The sequence below is a fragment of the Ursus americanus genome, chromosome 21 (assembly GCF_024610735.1).
Source record: "Ursus americanus isolate L20-20 chromosome 21, mUrsAme1.1.p, whole genome shotgun sequence".
NCBI lineage: Eukaryota > Metazoa > Chordata > Mammalia > Carnivora > Ursidae > Ursus > Ursus americanus.
The window spans coordinates 5,885,071-5,899,456 of record NC_142147.1 but is presented as its reverse complement, the minus strand read 5'-3'; the positions used below and the strand labels follow the sequence as shown (position 1 = coordinate 5,899,456).

General features: G+C 34.1%; 1 protein-coding gene across 1 annotated transcript in view; it reads left to right on the top strand.

Annotated features, from left to right (window-relative positions):
• Nucleotides 1-14,037, top strand: part of ITFG1 (integrin alpha FG-GAP repeat containing 1) — a 270,843-nt gene extending 256,806 nt beyond the window's left edge. Inside the window, exons 15-18 of the mRNA XM_045814692.2 lie at nucleotides 5,891-6,015; nucleotides 6,656-6,738; nucleotides 9,944-10,061; nucleotides 12,619-14,037. Of these exons, the coding sequence (XP_045670648.1) occupies nucleotides 5,891-6,015; nucleotides 6,656-6,738; nucleotides 9,944-10,061; nucleotides 12,619-12,678 (386 nt within the window). The 3' untranslated portion in view covers nucleotides 12,679-14,037. The remainder of the gene's footprint in view (nucleotides 1-5,890; nucleotides 6,016-6,655; nucleotides 6,739-9,943; nucleotides 10,062-12,618) is intronic.
• The last annotated feature ends 349 nt before the right edge of the window (nucleotides 14,038-14,386 follow it).

The window sequence follows — 14,386 nt, the reverse complement described above, 5'->3', positions numbered from 1 at the left end:
CTTTCTCTCCGCTTACCTATTTTTAAAGAATTTTAATAACATGAGAAAATACTCATAAAATAATACTGAGTGAAAAGCAATAAAACTTAATTATGCTAATGTGTTTGTGCTTGCACATGCCTAGGGAAAAAATTACATGATTAAAAGCATGCTAAAATATAATAATTATATCTTCATTTTGAGGCTTTGGTTACTTTTATTTTCATTATTCTTTTTAACAGTTTTTAAGTTTTCTTATTAAACGTACTGTTTTAATTTGAAATTTATGTTCTGTGGTCTTCTTAATAGAGTATTAATGATAAATGTTCTTATTTGGGTTCTTTACAGTAAGGTAATTGTAGAAAAATAGTTTATATGTCTAGTTTGATCTCTTAAGTCAGTCTTTGCTGGTAGTGTAATGAAATCAGTATATATTTGATTTTTACTTCAACTATGTAACAATTTTATGATAACATATAGCTAATGTATTATTTATCATTCAGGACAAGATACTCAAGTGTAAGCATTATCATTCAATTAGCATTCGCACTCAGTTCTACTAATTTGCAATTCATTATATTGCTTTACAATTTTACATACATTGTTTAACTTTTTTTAAATGCCTATCCCAAAGTTCTCTATTTCTTTCCATTATACATATCTATTTCTAACACAGGAATTACATTAAAAAATCATGTATACTTTCAAATGATTTCATATTTCTGGGTAATGTTTAGTGATGTTAGCAGAGTCCTGAATATTAAAATATTTAAGTATTAATTAATCTTATCCTTTAAATGTTCAGTTTAATTATGTAGCAAATACCTAGCAAATATATACTCTCATAGGGAGAGACTGACTTTTGGAATGCCATTGTGAGGACCCCATGAACCTGCTCTCCCCAAAAAGGAAAAAAAATACTGGCCAAACAACTAATATCAACCATTTCAGAACTCTAGAAATTTACCAAAGCCACAGAATGGACTATGTTGTCTATTCAAGAGGAACTACTAATCCTCAATAAGATTGCAGGGTCTGTGGCATTTTAATTTGGGGCTATTCCCACCCAAGCTCCCTTCTCTACTGAGTTGTACGGCAGTGCAGCAGCCATGAAAAGCCAGTAGCTCACAATCAGTAGACAGGACTGACTGAGTTAAAATTCCCATCCCCATAGCACTGTCAGTATTTTATCTAAACTAACAATTCCCTAGAAAATCCCCACTCTTAGGATGTTGGGGCTATTTGATTTGACTCAGAGTTCAGCCCAGCAGTAAAAAATAAAAATTTTTAAAAAAGCCCTATCCCCCAGGGCATTACCAAAAACAACAATCATCTGCTGGCAAAATCTAAGCTACCTAAGCCTACGATTTCAGGTGTAGTGAAACAAGAGCCTGGCCAAAGTATAAAAGGAAGTCCTGAAGAACTAGGTAACCATCAGCGACTTTGCAAAACTCCAGTATATTAATGGGGCTCTAGAAGGCTGTGAACATGCCTAGAAAGGAAACTACTTGATTCAGATGCTCAGCTTGAATATACTATCTTGAGGCCCTGCTCAAGCAAGAAATGAAAGGTAAAGCTATCCTATAAACTGCTTAAAGTTTGAAGGCATGCTTCCACACATAAGTCCTCCAGATAAAGTGTGGAAGACATACAGACAAGATATTTAAGGAAATCTTGTGTACCAGTCATTGGTTATACCAACCCAAGTATGCCCCCTAGGAAGCCAGGCTGAAGACAAAAACTTTAAAAATAAGAAAATAAAATAACTTTGTGGCAGGGAATGCAGAATCTATAGAATTCTTCCAGGAAAGTCACTAAACAAAGGAACACCACTACCAACAACAACAACAACCCACAAATCCTTAAAGGGAGATGATTGAATACCATAGTTGTTACATTATCTATGAAGGCCACTTTCAACCACAAATTATAAGGCATGCAAAGAAACAGGAAAGTATGGGGCGCCTGGGTGGCACAGCGGTTAAGCGGCTGCCTTCGGCTCAGGGCGTGATCCCGGCGTTATGGGATCGAGCCCCACATCAGGCTCCTCCGCTTTGAGCCTGCTTCTTCCTCTCCCACTCCCCCCTGCTTGTGTTCCCTCTCTCGCTGGCTGTCTCTATCTCTGTCAAAATAAATAAATAAAATCTTTAAAAAAAAAAAAAAAAGAAACAGGAAAGTATGCCACAAACACATTTTAAAAAAATAAAAGCAAACAACAGAAAATGTGCCCAAAGGTATTGGACTTAGTTGACAAAAAGTATAAATCAGCTACTATAAATATGTTCAAAGAACTAAAAGAAGCCAGGATTGAAGAATTAGGGGTAAGTATGATAACCATGTCTCACTAAATAGAAAATGGAAATAAGGAGATAAAGATCATTTTCAAAAATCAAATAGAAATTCTGGAGGTGGAAAATACAGTAACTGAAGTGAAAAATTCAGTAAAGGTCTCAATAACAGATTTGACTTGACAAAAGAATAAGCAAACTTGAATACAGATCAAACCTGAATACAAATCTCTGTATACAGCCTGGGTTACTGGAAAAAACTTCATGGGGTGCCTCGGTGGCTCAGTCAGTTAAGTGTCTGACTCTTGGTTTCGGCTCAGGTCATGATCTCAGGATTGTGACATCGAGCCTTGTGTTGGGCTCTGTGCCCAGCAGGGAGTCTTCTTGAGCTTCTCTCTCTCCCTCATCCTCTGCCCCTCCCTCCCCCTCTCTGTCTCTCAAATAATAAAGAAATAAATCTTTAGAAAAAAAAAAACTCAGAGACCTATGGACCCTCCATCAAGCATACCAACATATGTATAAGGGGATTCTTAGAAGGAAAAGAGAGTAAGGGGCAAAATAAATACCTGAAGCAATAATGGCTGAAACCACCCAAATTTGATGAAAAACATTAATCTGTACATCTAAGAAGCTCAGCCAATTCCAGGGAGAATAAATTCAAAGAGATCCACACATAGTCAAACTGTCAAAAAAACAAAGACAGAAAGAGACTATTGATAGCAGCAAGAGAGAGGCTACTTACCACATTCAGGAGAGCCTCAATAAGATTAACAGCTGACTTCTCACCAAAAGCCATAGAAGCCAGAGGGGGATGATATATCCAAAGTGCTAAAAGAGGGGGGGAAATCTGTCAATCAGGAATTCTATATGTGGTAAACCTATCCTTCAAAAATGAAAAAAATTAGACATTCCTAGATAAACAAAGCAGTTCATCTCTAGTAGACCAATCCTACAAGAAATGCTGAACTGAGAGGACAACTGGACAGTAACTCGAATCCACACAGTTAAGTAAAAAACACCAGTAAGATTATAGATAAACATAAAATATGGTGATGCCTCATTTCCTATCTGACTTAAAAGATAACTGTATACAGTGATCATTCTAAACCTGTGTTGATGGATTGATAATGTATAAAAATATATGTATGATAAGAGCCTAAAGGAAGGGGGAGGACAGTAGCTATATTGCAGCGAAGTTGTTATATGCACTAGGAATTAAGTTGGGTTTTTTTTAGTTAATATGCTAATTGTAATCCCCATGGCAACCATGAAGACAATAATTCAAAAAACAGAAAAAAAAAAACTAGGGAGTTAAAATGGTACACTAGAAAACATTTAACAAAGCAGCAATGGAGGAATAGAATTAAAAAGACATAAGACCTATACAAAACCAGTAATAAATGGGAGACAGAAATCCTACCTTATCAGTAATTACATTAAATGTAATTGGAATAAACACTCCTATCAAAAGGCAGAGATTGGTAGAATGGATAATTATATATGACCCAATTATGTGCCATCTACAAGAGACACTTTAGGTTCAAAGATACAAAAAAGTTGAGGGGCACCTGGCTGGCTCAGTCAATGGAGCATGTGACTCTGCACCTCAGGACTGTAAATTCAAGCCCCACATTGAGTATAGAGATTACTTAAAAAAATAAAATCTTTTAAAAAAAGATATAAATAAGTTGAAAGTAAAAAGATGGGGACAATTGTGCCATGCAAAGAATAACCAAAAGAAAGCTGGAGTGGCCATTCTAACATCAGATTAAACTAGACTTAAAGAAAAAAATTGTTACTAGAGACAAAAAAGTACATTTTATAATGACAATAAAAAGGGCAATCCATAAGGAAGCTATAATAACTATAAAGACATTGGCACCTAACAATAGGGCACCCCAAATACATGAAGAATTGAGGAGAGAAATCAATAATTTAAAATAAATTTTTGTAGGCTTTAATACCCCACTTTCAGTAATGGGTCAAATGAGGCATAAGATCTATAAGGAAAGAGAAAATGACACTATAAACCAACGAAACCTAACAGACATGTATAGAATACTCCACCCAACAGCAACAGAATATGCATTCTTCTCAAGCACAGCTGGAAAGGTCTACAAAGTAGACTATATGCTAAGTCACAAAACGAGCTTCAGTAAATTTAAAAGGATTGAAATCATGCCAAGTACATTCCCCAACTACAATCGGATAATATTAGAAGTCATTAATATTTGCAAATTCACAAATACGTGGAAATTAAACATCACACTTCTAAAAAACCAATGGGTCAACTAAGAAATCACAAGGGACCCTCAGTTTGTTTCCCTGAGTCCTGGTTTCAGAGGGGAGGGGGATTGGCCCAGTGATGGGTAGTAAGGAGGGCACATATTGCAAGGAGCACTGGGTGTTGTACACAAACAATGAGTCATGGAACGCTACATCAAAAACTAATGAAGTACTGTATGGTGACTAACATAATAAAAAGATAAAATAAGATAAATTTTTTTTAAATTTTAAAAGAAATCACAAGGAAAACTGGAAAATACTTTAGGTGCGTGAAAACAAAAACACAACATGCCACAATGTATAGAATGCATCTAAAGTGGTTCTTAGAGGGAAATTTAGTACTTTAAATGCCTATATTAAGGAATAAGAACAATCTATAATTAATAACCACCTTAAGAAACTAGCCAACTAAACTAGCAAACTAAACCCAAAGCAAGCAGAAGGTGAGAAATAATGAGAGAAAATAAGTAGGGAAGAAAAACATAAAACCAATTCAACCAAAAGATTTTTTTAAGATTAACCAAATTTACAAACCTTTAACTAGACTGAAAGACTCAAATGACTAAAATCCAAAACAAGAGAGGACACTACTACCACCCTTCATAGAAATAAAAAGGTAGCTACACATATATGTAGCCAATAACATTTGAAAAGCAGCTCAGCATCATTAGTCATTAGGGAAATGCAAAAAAAGCCACAACGAGATATCACTTCACAACCACTGGAATGGCTATGATTAAAAAGACAGAGAAAGTGTTGGCAAGGATATAGAAAACTTGGAGCCTTCGTACGTATTGGTGGGAGTATAGAATGGTGCATCCATTTTGGGAAACGTAAGTTGACACAGATACTTGTATGTGAATGTGCACCGCAGCATTATTCATAAAAAGACCACACATTGTATGATTGTATCTATATGAATCTCCAGAGGAGGCGAATCTATAAAGAAAGTAGATTAGTGGTTACCCATATCTGAAATAATAGGGGTTAGAAATAGGAGTAACTGCTCATGGGAATGGGGTTTCTTTGTTGGGTGATGAAAATATTCTAAAATTTGACTGTGGTTATGGCTCAACAACTTTTTTAACATACTCAAAACCACTAATTGTGCATTTTAAATGGGTGATGTTTATGGAGTGTGAATTATATCTCAATAAAGCCGCTTTCTTTGAAAAGTGAATCATTAATGGTAATGAACCAGACATTTCATTTCATATTTTTATCCTTAAAGAATTAAGTTTTGGCACCTACATTGTTAACATTTTATCATTTTAATATTTGATGAGAGCAATGTTTACAAAGATGCCTCTTTTTTTTTTTTTTTTTAATAAATTTAGCTGGACAACTCAGCCAGTCCGCACATTTAGCCCTCCAGCTACCATACAATGTACTTGGTTTAGGTCGAAGTGCAAATTTTCTTGATCATCTGTATGTCGGCATTCCCCGTCCATCTGGAGAGAAGGTGAGTAAACATTTATTTTGTTTGCAATTAATCTGTGTCTTAATATATACTATTCAAATATTTAAACTCAACAATTTGAATTCAATTGAATTTGAATTCAAATAATTGAATCTTTTTAAATCTCTTTAAAGAGAATATAGGAAAAGAGAAATAGGTAATGACCTGTCTAAGCTTATCTTACATAGAGCACATCATAATTTAAAGATGTAGTTTTCTACCACCTCTCATAAACCTCATGACCTCCTGTCCCTCTTTCCTGCTTTTTCTCTTCATCTTTACTATCTAACATAATTTATAGTTTATTTTGTTTCTTGTCATACTCCACCTCCACTTGAATTGTAGCTTCAAGCAGCACTTGTACATAGATAGCACTGTGAACAGTGCCTGCTACACTGTTCAATAAATATTTGTTAATGAATCCATGAGACAGAAATATAATCCTTCCCTGAAAAGATCAAAAAAATTTTTGCTAACAGGGCACAGGAGCCCCGTTTGGGGCTTAATATATATAAATTTAGCTTAATCCATACCTAGGATTTCAATTAATCAAGGAGCACTTAAGCTTTTTCCTTATTTATTTAGAATAATAATTCTGTTTAAAGTGTACTAGATGTTAAATGTTCTTAAATTCTTTTTCCAGTCTATACGAAAACAAGAGTGGACTGCAATCATTCCAAATTCCCAGCTAATTGTCATTCCATATCCTCACAATGTTCCTCGAAGGTAATGTCCTTGCTTGAACTGATTTTGGTAAAAATACTGTCAACTCGGAATCATAGGTACAGTTAACATCTTTTAAAAACTCTTTCTGTTCCTGCTGTGTTCCCATGAGTGCCATCATTTAATTTGCTTACAGCAAACCTTAAATGACAAAACATTCCTACACGAAAGGTCCGTGACTTTTTTTATGAAAAACAAATTAAACCTTATTAGAAAAACAGCAGGTTAACTAATTAGGGATTTATATTTATTCTGCTTCAATAAACTGACTTCAGTTTACTAGCTCTAAATTCTAAAATTTCAGAATGCTGAATTTTTTAATAAGCATTCTGATCTTTTCAATAAATGCTTGGGCAGTGGTATATATCCCACAGTGGTTAGGCACAAGTTTGAGAGTCAAACAGACCTTGGGTAGAGACTAAGATCTGCTGAGGGTCAATTTCTGCACCTGTAAAGTGGGAGATAGAATACCTGCCTTAAAAGGATATAGGTGAAATATGCTTACAACAGTGCCCAGCATCGAGTAAGTTCTCAGCAAAGGTGATTTTTTTTTCCTTATTAGCAGAATGTATTCCTTTAATTGGAATAGTGTTTAAATCTAACTCCTTATCTTAGTTCATTTTTCTTTAATTACTAGAGTGATTCCACTGTTTTTAAAAAGTAGGTGATAAAGGTATTCACTAACACTTAAATTTCACTGGGAGGAACATAAGTTGTTCTTAAGGCTAGTCTGATATCAATATGAAAAAATACCCAAAGAGGAAGGGTGTGATGGATCTATGAATATGTAACCAGCGAGGTCCTGTTTTGTTACATTTCTTCTCAAAATGGAGGCTGTATTGTTCTTTATTAAATTTTTAGATGGAATATATTCAGTGCTTTGCTAGAACCAGTTCATGCCACCTTATCAGCTGATTGTACGATCTTCTTCCCACTCTGTTCAGTGAGATCACACTAAAATCAGCTATGACGGGAATATTTACAAGATGAAAATTGGCAACTGCCAGCCAGGGCTTTTTCCCCACCTCCGAGGGCCAGTTTACCAGCATACCCCAGAATGTATCTTATGGTGGATTTAAGAGCTTTATAACCAAACTACTTAAGAAAACCACTTCATTACAGCACTATGCTTGAAATAAGATAACATCAGTAGAGGGGCACCTTGGTGTCTCAGTCAGTGGAGCACATGACTCTTGATTTTGGGGTTATGGGTTCAGGCCCCGTGCGGGGTATAGAGATTATTTAAAAATAAAATCTTAAAAAAAAGATAATATCACTAGAAACAATAATAGTCTGAGTTCAGATATTTTTTAATGTATCTGTATTATATGTTTGTTATTTTTCTATACATGAAATGTATAACAAAACTAGAAACTCTATACCATGAGTAGGAAAATATATAAATTATGTACTCCTATATGGTGTAATATCATGACATAGAACAAACTCTTAAAATAGAGTGGTAAGCAAAAGACAATAAAAGGAAAATGCATTTAGAGTATGTATAGTAAGCAACCATTTGTGATTTGAAAAGGGTATCTGTGCATATATGTCTATATATGTATAAAATATCTCTGGAAGGATATCCAAGAAATTGATAAGAATGACTGTTTCTGAGTAAGAAATTAAGGACTGGCCTTTTGTCCAATTTTTTTCTTACCATCTTAAGATTCCTATTTTCATGGTTTTTAAAAGTCTATTTAAGAGAACTACCCAAAAAAACTCATGAAAGAATTTTTTTTTTTTTTAAGTATGAGGTAAGATACTGAGAATAGCTAACCTCACCTAACAGTATTCATTTTCTTGGTTTTCTTACTTTTGAGTTTCTAGAAAGTTCTGTTATAGTTTTCTTTTATAATCTCAACATTTTTCATGTTTCTCTTGCTCTTTCTGAAGAAATGTTCTTTTCAAATTTATGTACATAATAAAAACTGAATTGATTTTAGTTTGAGGTGTATTTTGAGATTTACTGACTAGAGGCTAACTTACAGATCAATAAATTTTAATTATCCCAAAATAAGTCAATCGCTACTTGCTATTCATCAGAATGATCTTACTTTTATTAAACTTTTAAAATGAAAATAGGCTGAATGGATTAAAAAACAAGATATGCTTCCTACAAGAGACTCGCCTCTTGTGATGTAAAGACATACAGAGACTGAAAGAAGGGAAAAGATGTTTCTTGCAATGGAAACCAAAAGAAGCTGGATAGTTATACTTACATCAGACAAAATAGAATTTAAAACAAAGACTATGATAAAAGACAAAGAAGGGCATTGCATAATAATACAGGAGTCAATACAACAAAAGGATATAATAGTCGTAAATGTTTATGTACCCAACACAGGAGCACCTAAATACATAAAGCAACTGTTAAGAGACCTAAAGGGAGAAATTGATAGTAGTACAGTAATAGTAGGTGACTTTAAAAGGAAAATATATCTATTGCCTATTTTCAGAAGGAACAAAATTCTTTGTATATAACCACGTACAATGTTGATGATATTAGACCCAATTTTAAGCTTCTCAGGGTTTATAAGTGCTGTATTATGTGGACAGTTTTGCAGGAGAAAGAGCTAGTTCTATTTATGCTAAAGTCTATATATTGCCATTAACACTGAGGGACTAAAAGTGATTTTGTAAGAAGTCTCAACGTCATTGTAGTAATGTAAACCCTCCAACATGACACAGAAATGATAGAAGTGTTTTTACACAAGCCATCTATCTACGTCCGCTGAGATATATGGCTGTTTTAGTTGGCCATAGTACATATGTGAAAAGGGGTCAAAAAATAAGGTGATATGAGATCTTATCAAAATCATGTAACTATATAGGCTTAGAGTCAAGGTTTCAAATTCAGCAAGTAAATCAAGATGTAAAAACTGTGTCTAAGATTGTCCTAAGTATCCTTAATACATTTACTTAAGAATAATTCTCGCAGGATCAAAGAAAAATAATAAGCATCTCATCAAAAATTCTATTCTATTTCAGTTCTCTGAGTAAAATCTGAACTCTGCAGGGTTGTCAATATTCTTAGCCCTATCTAAATTTAATTGCTGTTGCTTTATTTATAGTGAATGGATAGATGGGAAAATGAATTAATGGATGAATCAACTGATTAATTAACAGCTATTTGCTTTTCAGTCTGTAGAATTTTGTTATTTTTCAGTTAAAATGTGTAATTTTAATGATTCTGTTTTATCTGCAGCTGGAGTGCCAAACTGTATCTTACACCAAGTAACATTGTTCTACTTACTGCTATAGCTCTCATTGGTGTCTGTGTTTTCATCTTGGCAATAATTGGCATTTTACATTGGCAAGAAAAGGTTGGTTCATTTAAATGAAACATTAACCTTTGTTAATTTGTAATAGTAATATATTGCTCTTTAAAAACACGTAGTCATTTTTCAAATGACTAAGATTTTGTGATTTTTCACATTCTATCCATAATGTCCTCTTATTATTATAATTTATTTCATCCCTTTAAGTTGCTAATGTCTCTTAGCAATTCATACAAATCACAGGAAATTATTTTAAAACTTCAATGCTGTACAATAGTAATAGAATGATCGCCCAGAAATGAGCAGGTATATTGAAAAACTCCATTAGAAATAATTTCATAAAGGCCTGAAAAATAATTTTTTTAAAAAGCCTGTGTTTATTATCTACTGATAAAGCCATGAACACTTTATTCCAGGAGTAAAAGCTATGTCTATATAAAGAATTCGAGCACAGAGAGGTTAAATGACTTTCTCAAGGTTTGGGTGGGAAGTAACAATTAAAGTGATAAACATCTTTTCCATCTCTAAAGTATTCTTTTCACTAAACTAAACATTTTTCTGTTCTTTAGTATAACCCCTAAATAATAATTAAAAACAGCACGCCAAGTGTAGATTTTTTTGTATAATGTTTATGAGGAGGAAAAAAGAGGCTATCACATAACTTACTAGCAGTTTAGATATAAACTGAAAAAGCTAATTTCTATGAAAATGTGAATATGAATTAAGTGCATGAATTAATATGAATATATATTAAAGTATATAACTAACAGGTTCCAACAGCATTCCCCAAAAAGGGCTTCTTCATGTCATAAAAGTGTTTTCTTTTTTTGCACCTGCTCTCTTTGGATTGTCATGCCCACCATAATCATTTTTTGTTAACTAAATTTACCATGTATTTTAGCTGTTTTAACTTAGGAAAAAGAGAAGATCTTAACTGTCCTGATAAATGTTCATAGGTTTGTCTCTTCCTAAATATTTCCTCCTTTATATATCAAAAATGATAACAGAAGCTTACATACTCAGTTCAAGGTTGCAACTTAAGACATAAAATAAAGGGCGATCCTACATACTTTGGTCCAGAAGTGTCAGAATATAGTCTGAAGTATTACATAGCTCTAGACCTATAAAGGAAAGGAAATTAATTTCATTAATTTCTCAGATCACCTGATTACAGTATAAACATTGTGGACTTACAATAATAATGATGCAGTGGCTAAAATTGAAATTTTAGATACAGATGTGGATTTGACGGTGTGTACTCTCCCGTGATACTGTGGTCCATCTCCTCCCTCTTTGACTCCTCCTCTTGCACCGAGCTGGGTGCTCCCTTCTACCATTTCCTAACCACGGGTCTGCTCTAGGCCGTCTTCTTTCTGCACTTTTCCTGCCAATTTTATCCACAACCATAGCTTCAAGCTATTACCTCAAATATCCCTAATACTCATCTGTCCCTGAAGTTCTCTTAGCCCATTTCCAGCTGTCTCCATGACATCTCCACCTAGATCACTTGCAGGCACCTTAAAACCAGTATTTTAAAGCTTCGTCTCTCTTCTTTCCTACTTACCTATAAAATTTGGTTAGTTGCCGTATGGACTCTGCTTCCCTAACAGTCCGTGCAGCACTTCTGCATTTCTGCTCTCAGGGCTTTAGGCTCAGCCCCTTGTCCTGTTCAGTCTTGCCTGGTCTCCCTGAATCTATTCTCTCCCTTTTCACGCCGTTGATCACATTGCTGCCATATAACTAACTCATCATCAAGTTTAGCCTTAGTCATGTCACTCCTCTGCTCAAAAATCCCTGCCTAAACCGTGTCCACTCCTTAGCCTGGCCTTCATAGAACCTCCATGTGACTCCGCCATATACCTTTCCAACCTCGTTTCTTACCAGCTGCTTTCACATATTCCCCACTCCTACCCAACTTCCCATGATGGCACCTGTTCTACCCCCAGCTTGGAATGAATGCCTCTCCCCCTCCATTTCCATAAATACTATCTTTTCAAAGCTTTCCCTTTCCTCACTCCAACCTAGAAGTAATCTCTCTCCCAGAATATTAGTGACAGTTTTCACTTTTTTTCCTGAAATACGGTTATTCAATATGTTTTGCTTTTTTCTTTCTTTAAGTTCCTTGAGAACAAGATACAAAACTGAGGAGTTTTTTTAATCCCTCAAAATACCAAGCACAGTATTTTGGTGGGAGTGGAGGGTCAGTGAATATATGCTAAATCCGTAGGTTAAGGCCAAAATAATTGATGTACTTTCCTTAGATTCATTTATTAACATTAGTGTTAAGAATGGGAAAAATTTAATAGTTCCATCCTTGTAGAATCTGATGTTTACTACTACTTTCAAATAAATAATAAATGATAACAAGCTAAGTATTTAAGGAACATTTCTTATTGGTTTTTAAATTCAATTAGTGGGTTATTAATTATAAAATAGCTACTGTAAACTACAAAAATTTCATAAGATTATTACATAATAAAGTCATCTTTTATCCGCTATTTGCTTAGAGATTTTTTTTTAATTAACTACTTTATATTTCAGAAATGAGTCTTTTCTTGACATTTTCCTGTCATTTATAAACTAATCAAAAATTCTTTTTCAGAAAGCAGATGACAGAGAAAAACGACAAGAAGCCCATCGGTTTCATTTTGATGCTATGTGACTTACCTTTAGTATTACATAATGGAACAGCTAGTCACTTGATTAATTGAAATACTAAATTTGGCTGATAGAAGAAAATAAGGGACTTTGAATATTATTTATAAATGATGTATCCTTTGGCAATTATTGAAAAGTATTCAAATAAATATGGTCTGAATATGTCACAAGGTCTTTTTTTAAAGCACTTTGTATACAGTAATTTGGGTTATTTAAATGTGCTGTACATTTTTGTTACTTTGTGGAATGTGTTGCATGTACTCAGGTGTTTATGTATTTATAATCTTACTAGAATAATGATAATAGAAAAAGACATGTATAAATAAAAATAAATGAGCAGAGATTTTTGTGTTCCACTTGAACTGGTCTTGCTTCTTACTCTAACAATACAAACTTTACCTTTGTGAATGTATCACAGATAAAGTTATTTCACCTTCATCACAGCAGGTGACCACACACGGGATAGTGCTTGGATACTCTGGCTTTGGAATTGCAGTCCAGCGGGCTTGCCTTCAATTCCTGGTTCCACCACTTACAAGCTGCTTGAATTTGGCTATTGTTAACCTTTGTGAGCCTAAATTCTCTTGTTTACAAATGGGGCTAGTAATACTACTCGTTTGGGTTTGTAAACATCAGGTGGGATAACGTATGTGGAGTGCTTGGGTTAGTGCCTAGCACACAGTTAGTTAACTGCTCAGTAAGTGGTAGTTGTCAGGATTACTATTTTTAGTTGGTTTTCTTTTTACAGACTTATACAACTAATTATTATCAAAATATATAGACTCAATAGAATGTTATTTTCGGGCATGAGGAAATCATATTCTTTGGAAAACCTAAATTCTTAGTGGTTGGCATCTTACATGACAATGTAATTACTTGCTCATATTAACTAGAAATTGTATTATAGTACCCCCAAGAATTAATATGCACTCAAAGTTTTCATTTCAACACTGATCCTTATCATGTGCTAATGAAGAACGTTTGATTTCTTGAAACTGCTGTAGATAGCATCTAAGAATGCAAATCTTCAACCACATTTTTATTCTCAAAAGCGTAGAGTCTCTAATTTACATTCAGACTTCAATGCAAATTTTTGTGAACTTCACCTCACCAAAAAGTTACTTTAAAAGTTAAATCTAAGACTGGGAAAGTTTATATATCAATGTTAATAATTTTCTAATATGCAGTGGACATGTGATGGCTATAAAACACAAAAACTTACCTAAAAACAATGAATTTTGTTCTTTGTGTTATTTTTTCCTTTACAGTTCATTGAGAATGGCATGTGTATAAGTGGTTTATTTTGTGTATCTAAGCATGTTAATATGTCTCCTTAATAAATACTGTGTATTGAAACAAAGTATTTTGGTGAGTGTGTAAATATTTTTTGAGTATAAAGTCTAAATCACTTATCTGCACCATGAGACAGAGGTAGAGTGACTTGCCTGTTGCCTCCTTGTGAGTTCATGCAAGATAGGAATCCCCTGACTATAGTGCTCTGTTAATTTACTAAACCGTTATCAACAGCAACACTGCCAGGCACACACTGTCCTAAAGACTGTTAGGTTGAGTATCTCTCAACTGATAGAGCATGAGTTTTAAAACTCACTTGGAGTCAGGATCTATAAGGAGTGTGTTATGCCAACAAAATGTTAAAGAGAAAAAAAAAGAAAAAGAAGACAAAGGAATACTTCACAATTCCTTTAATAAGG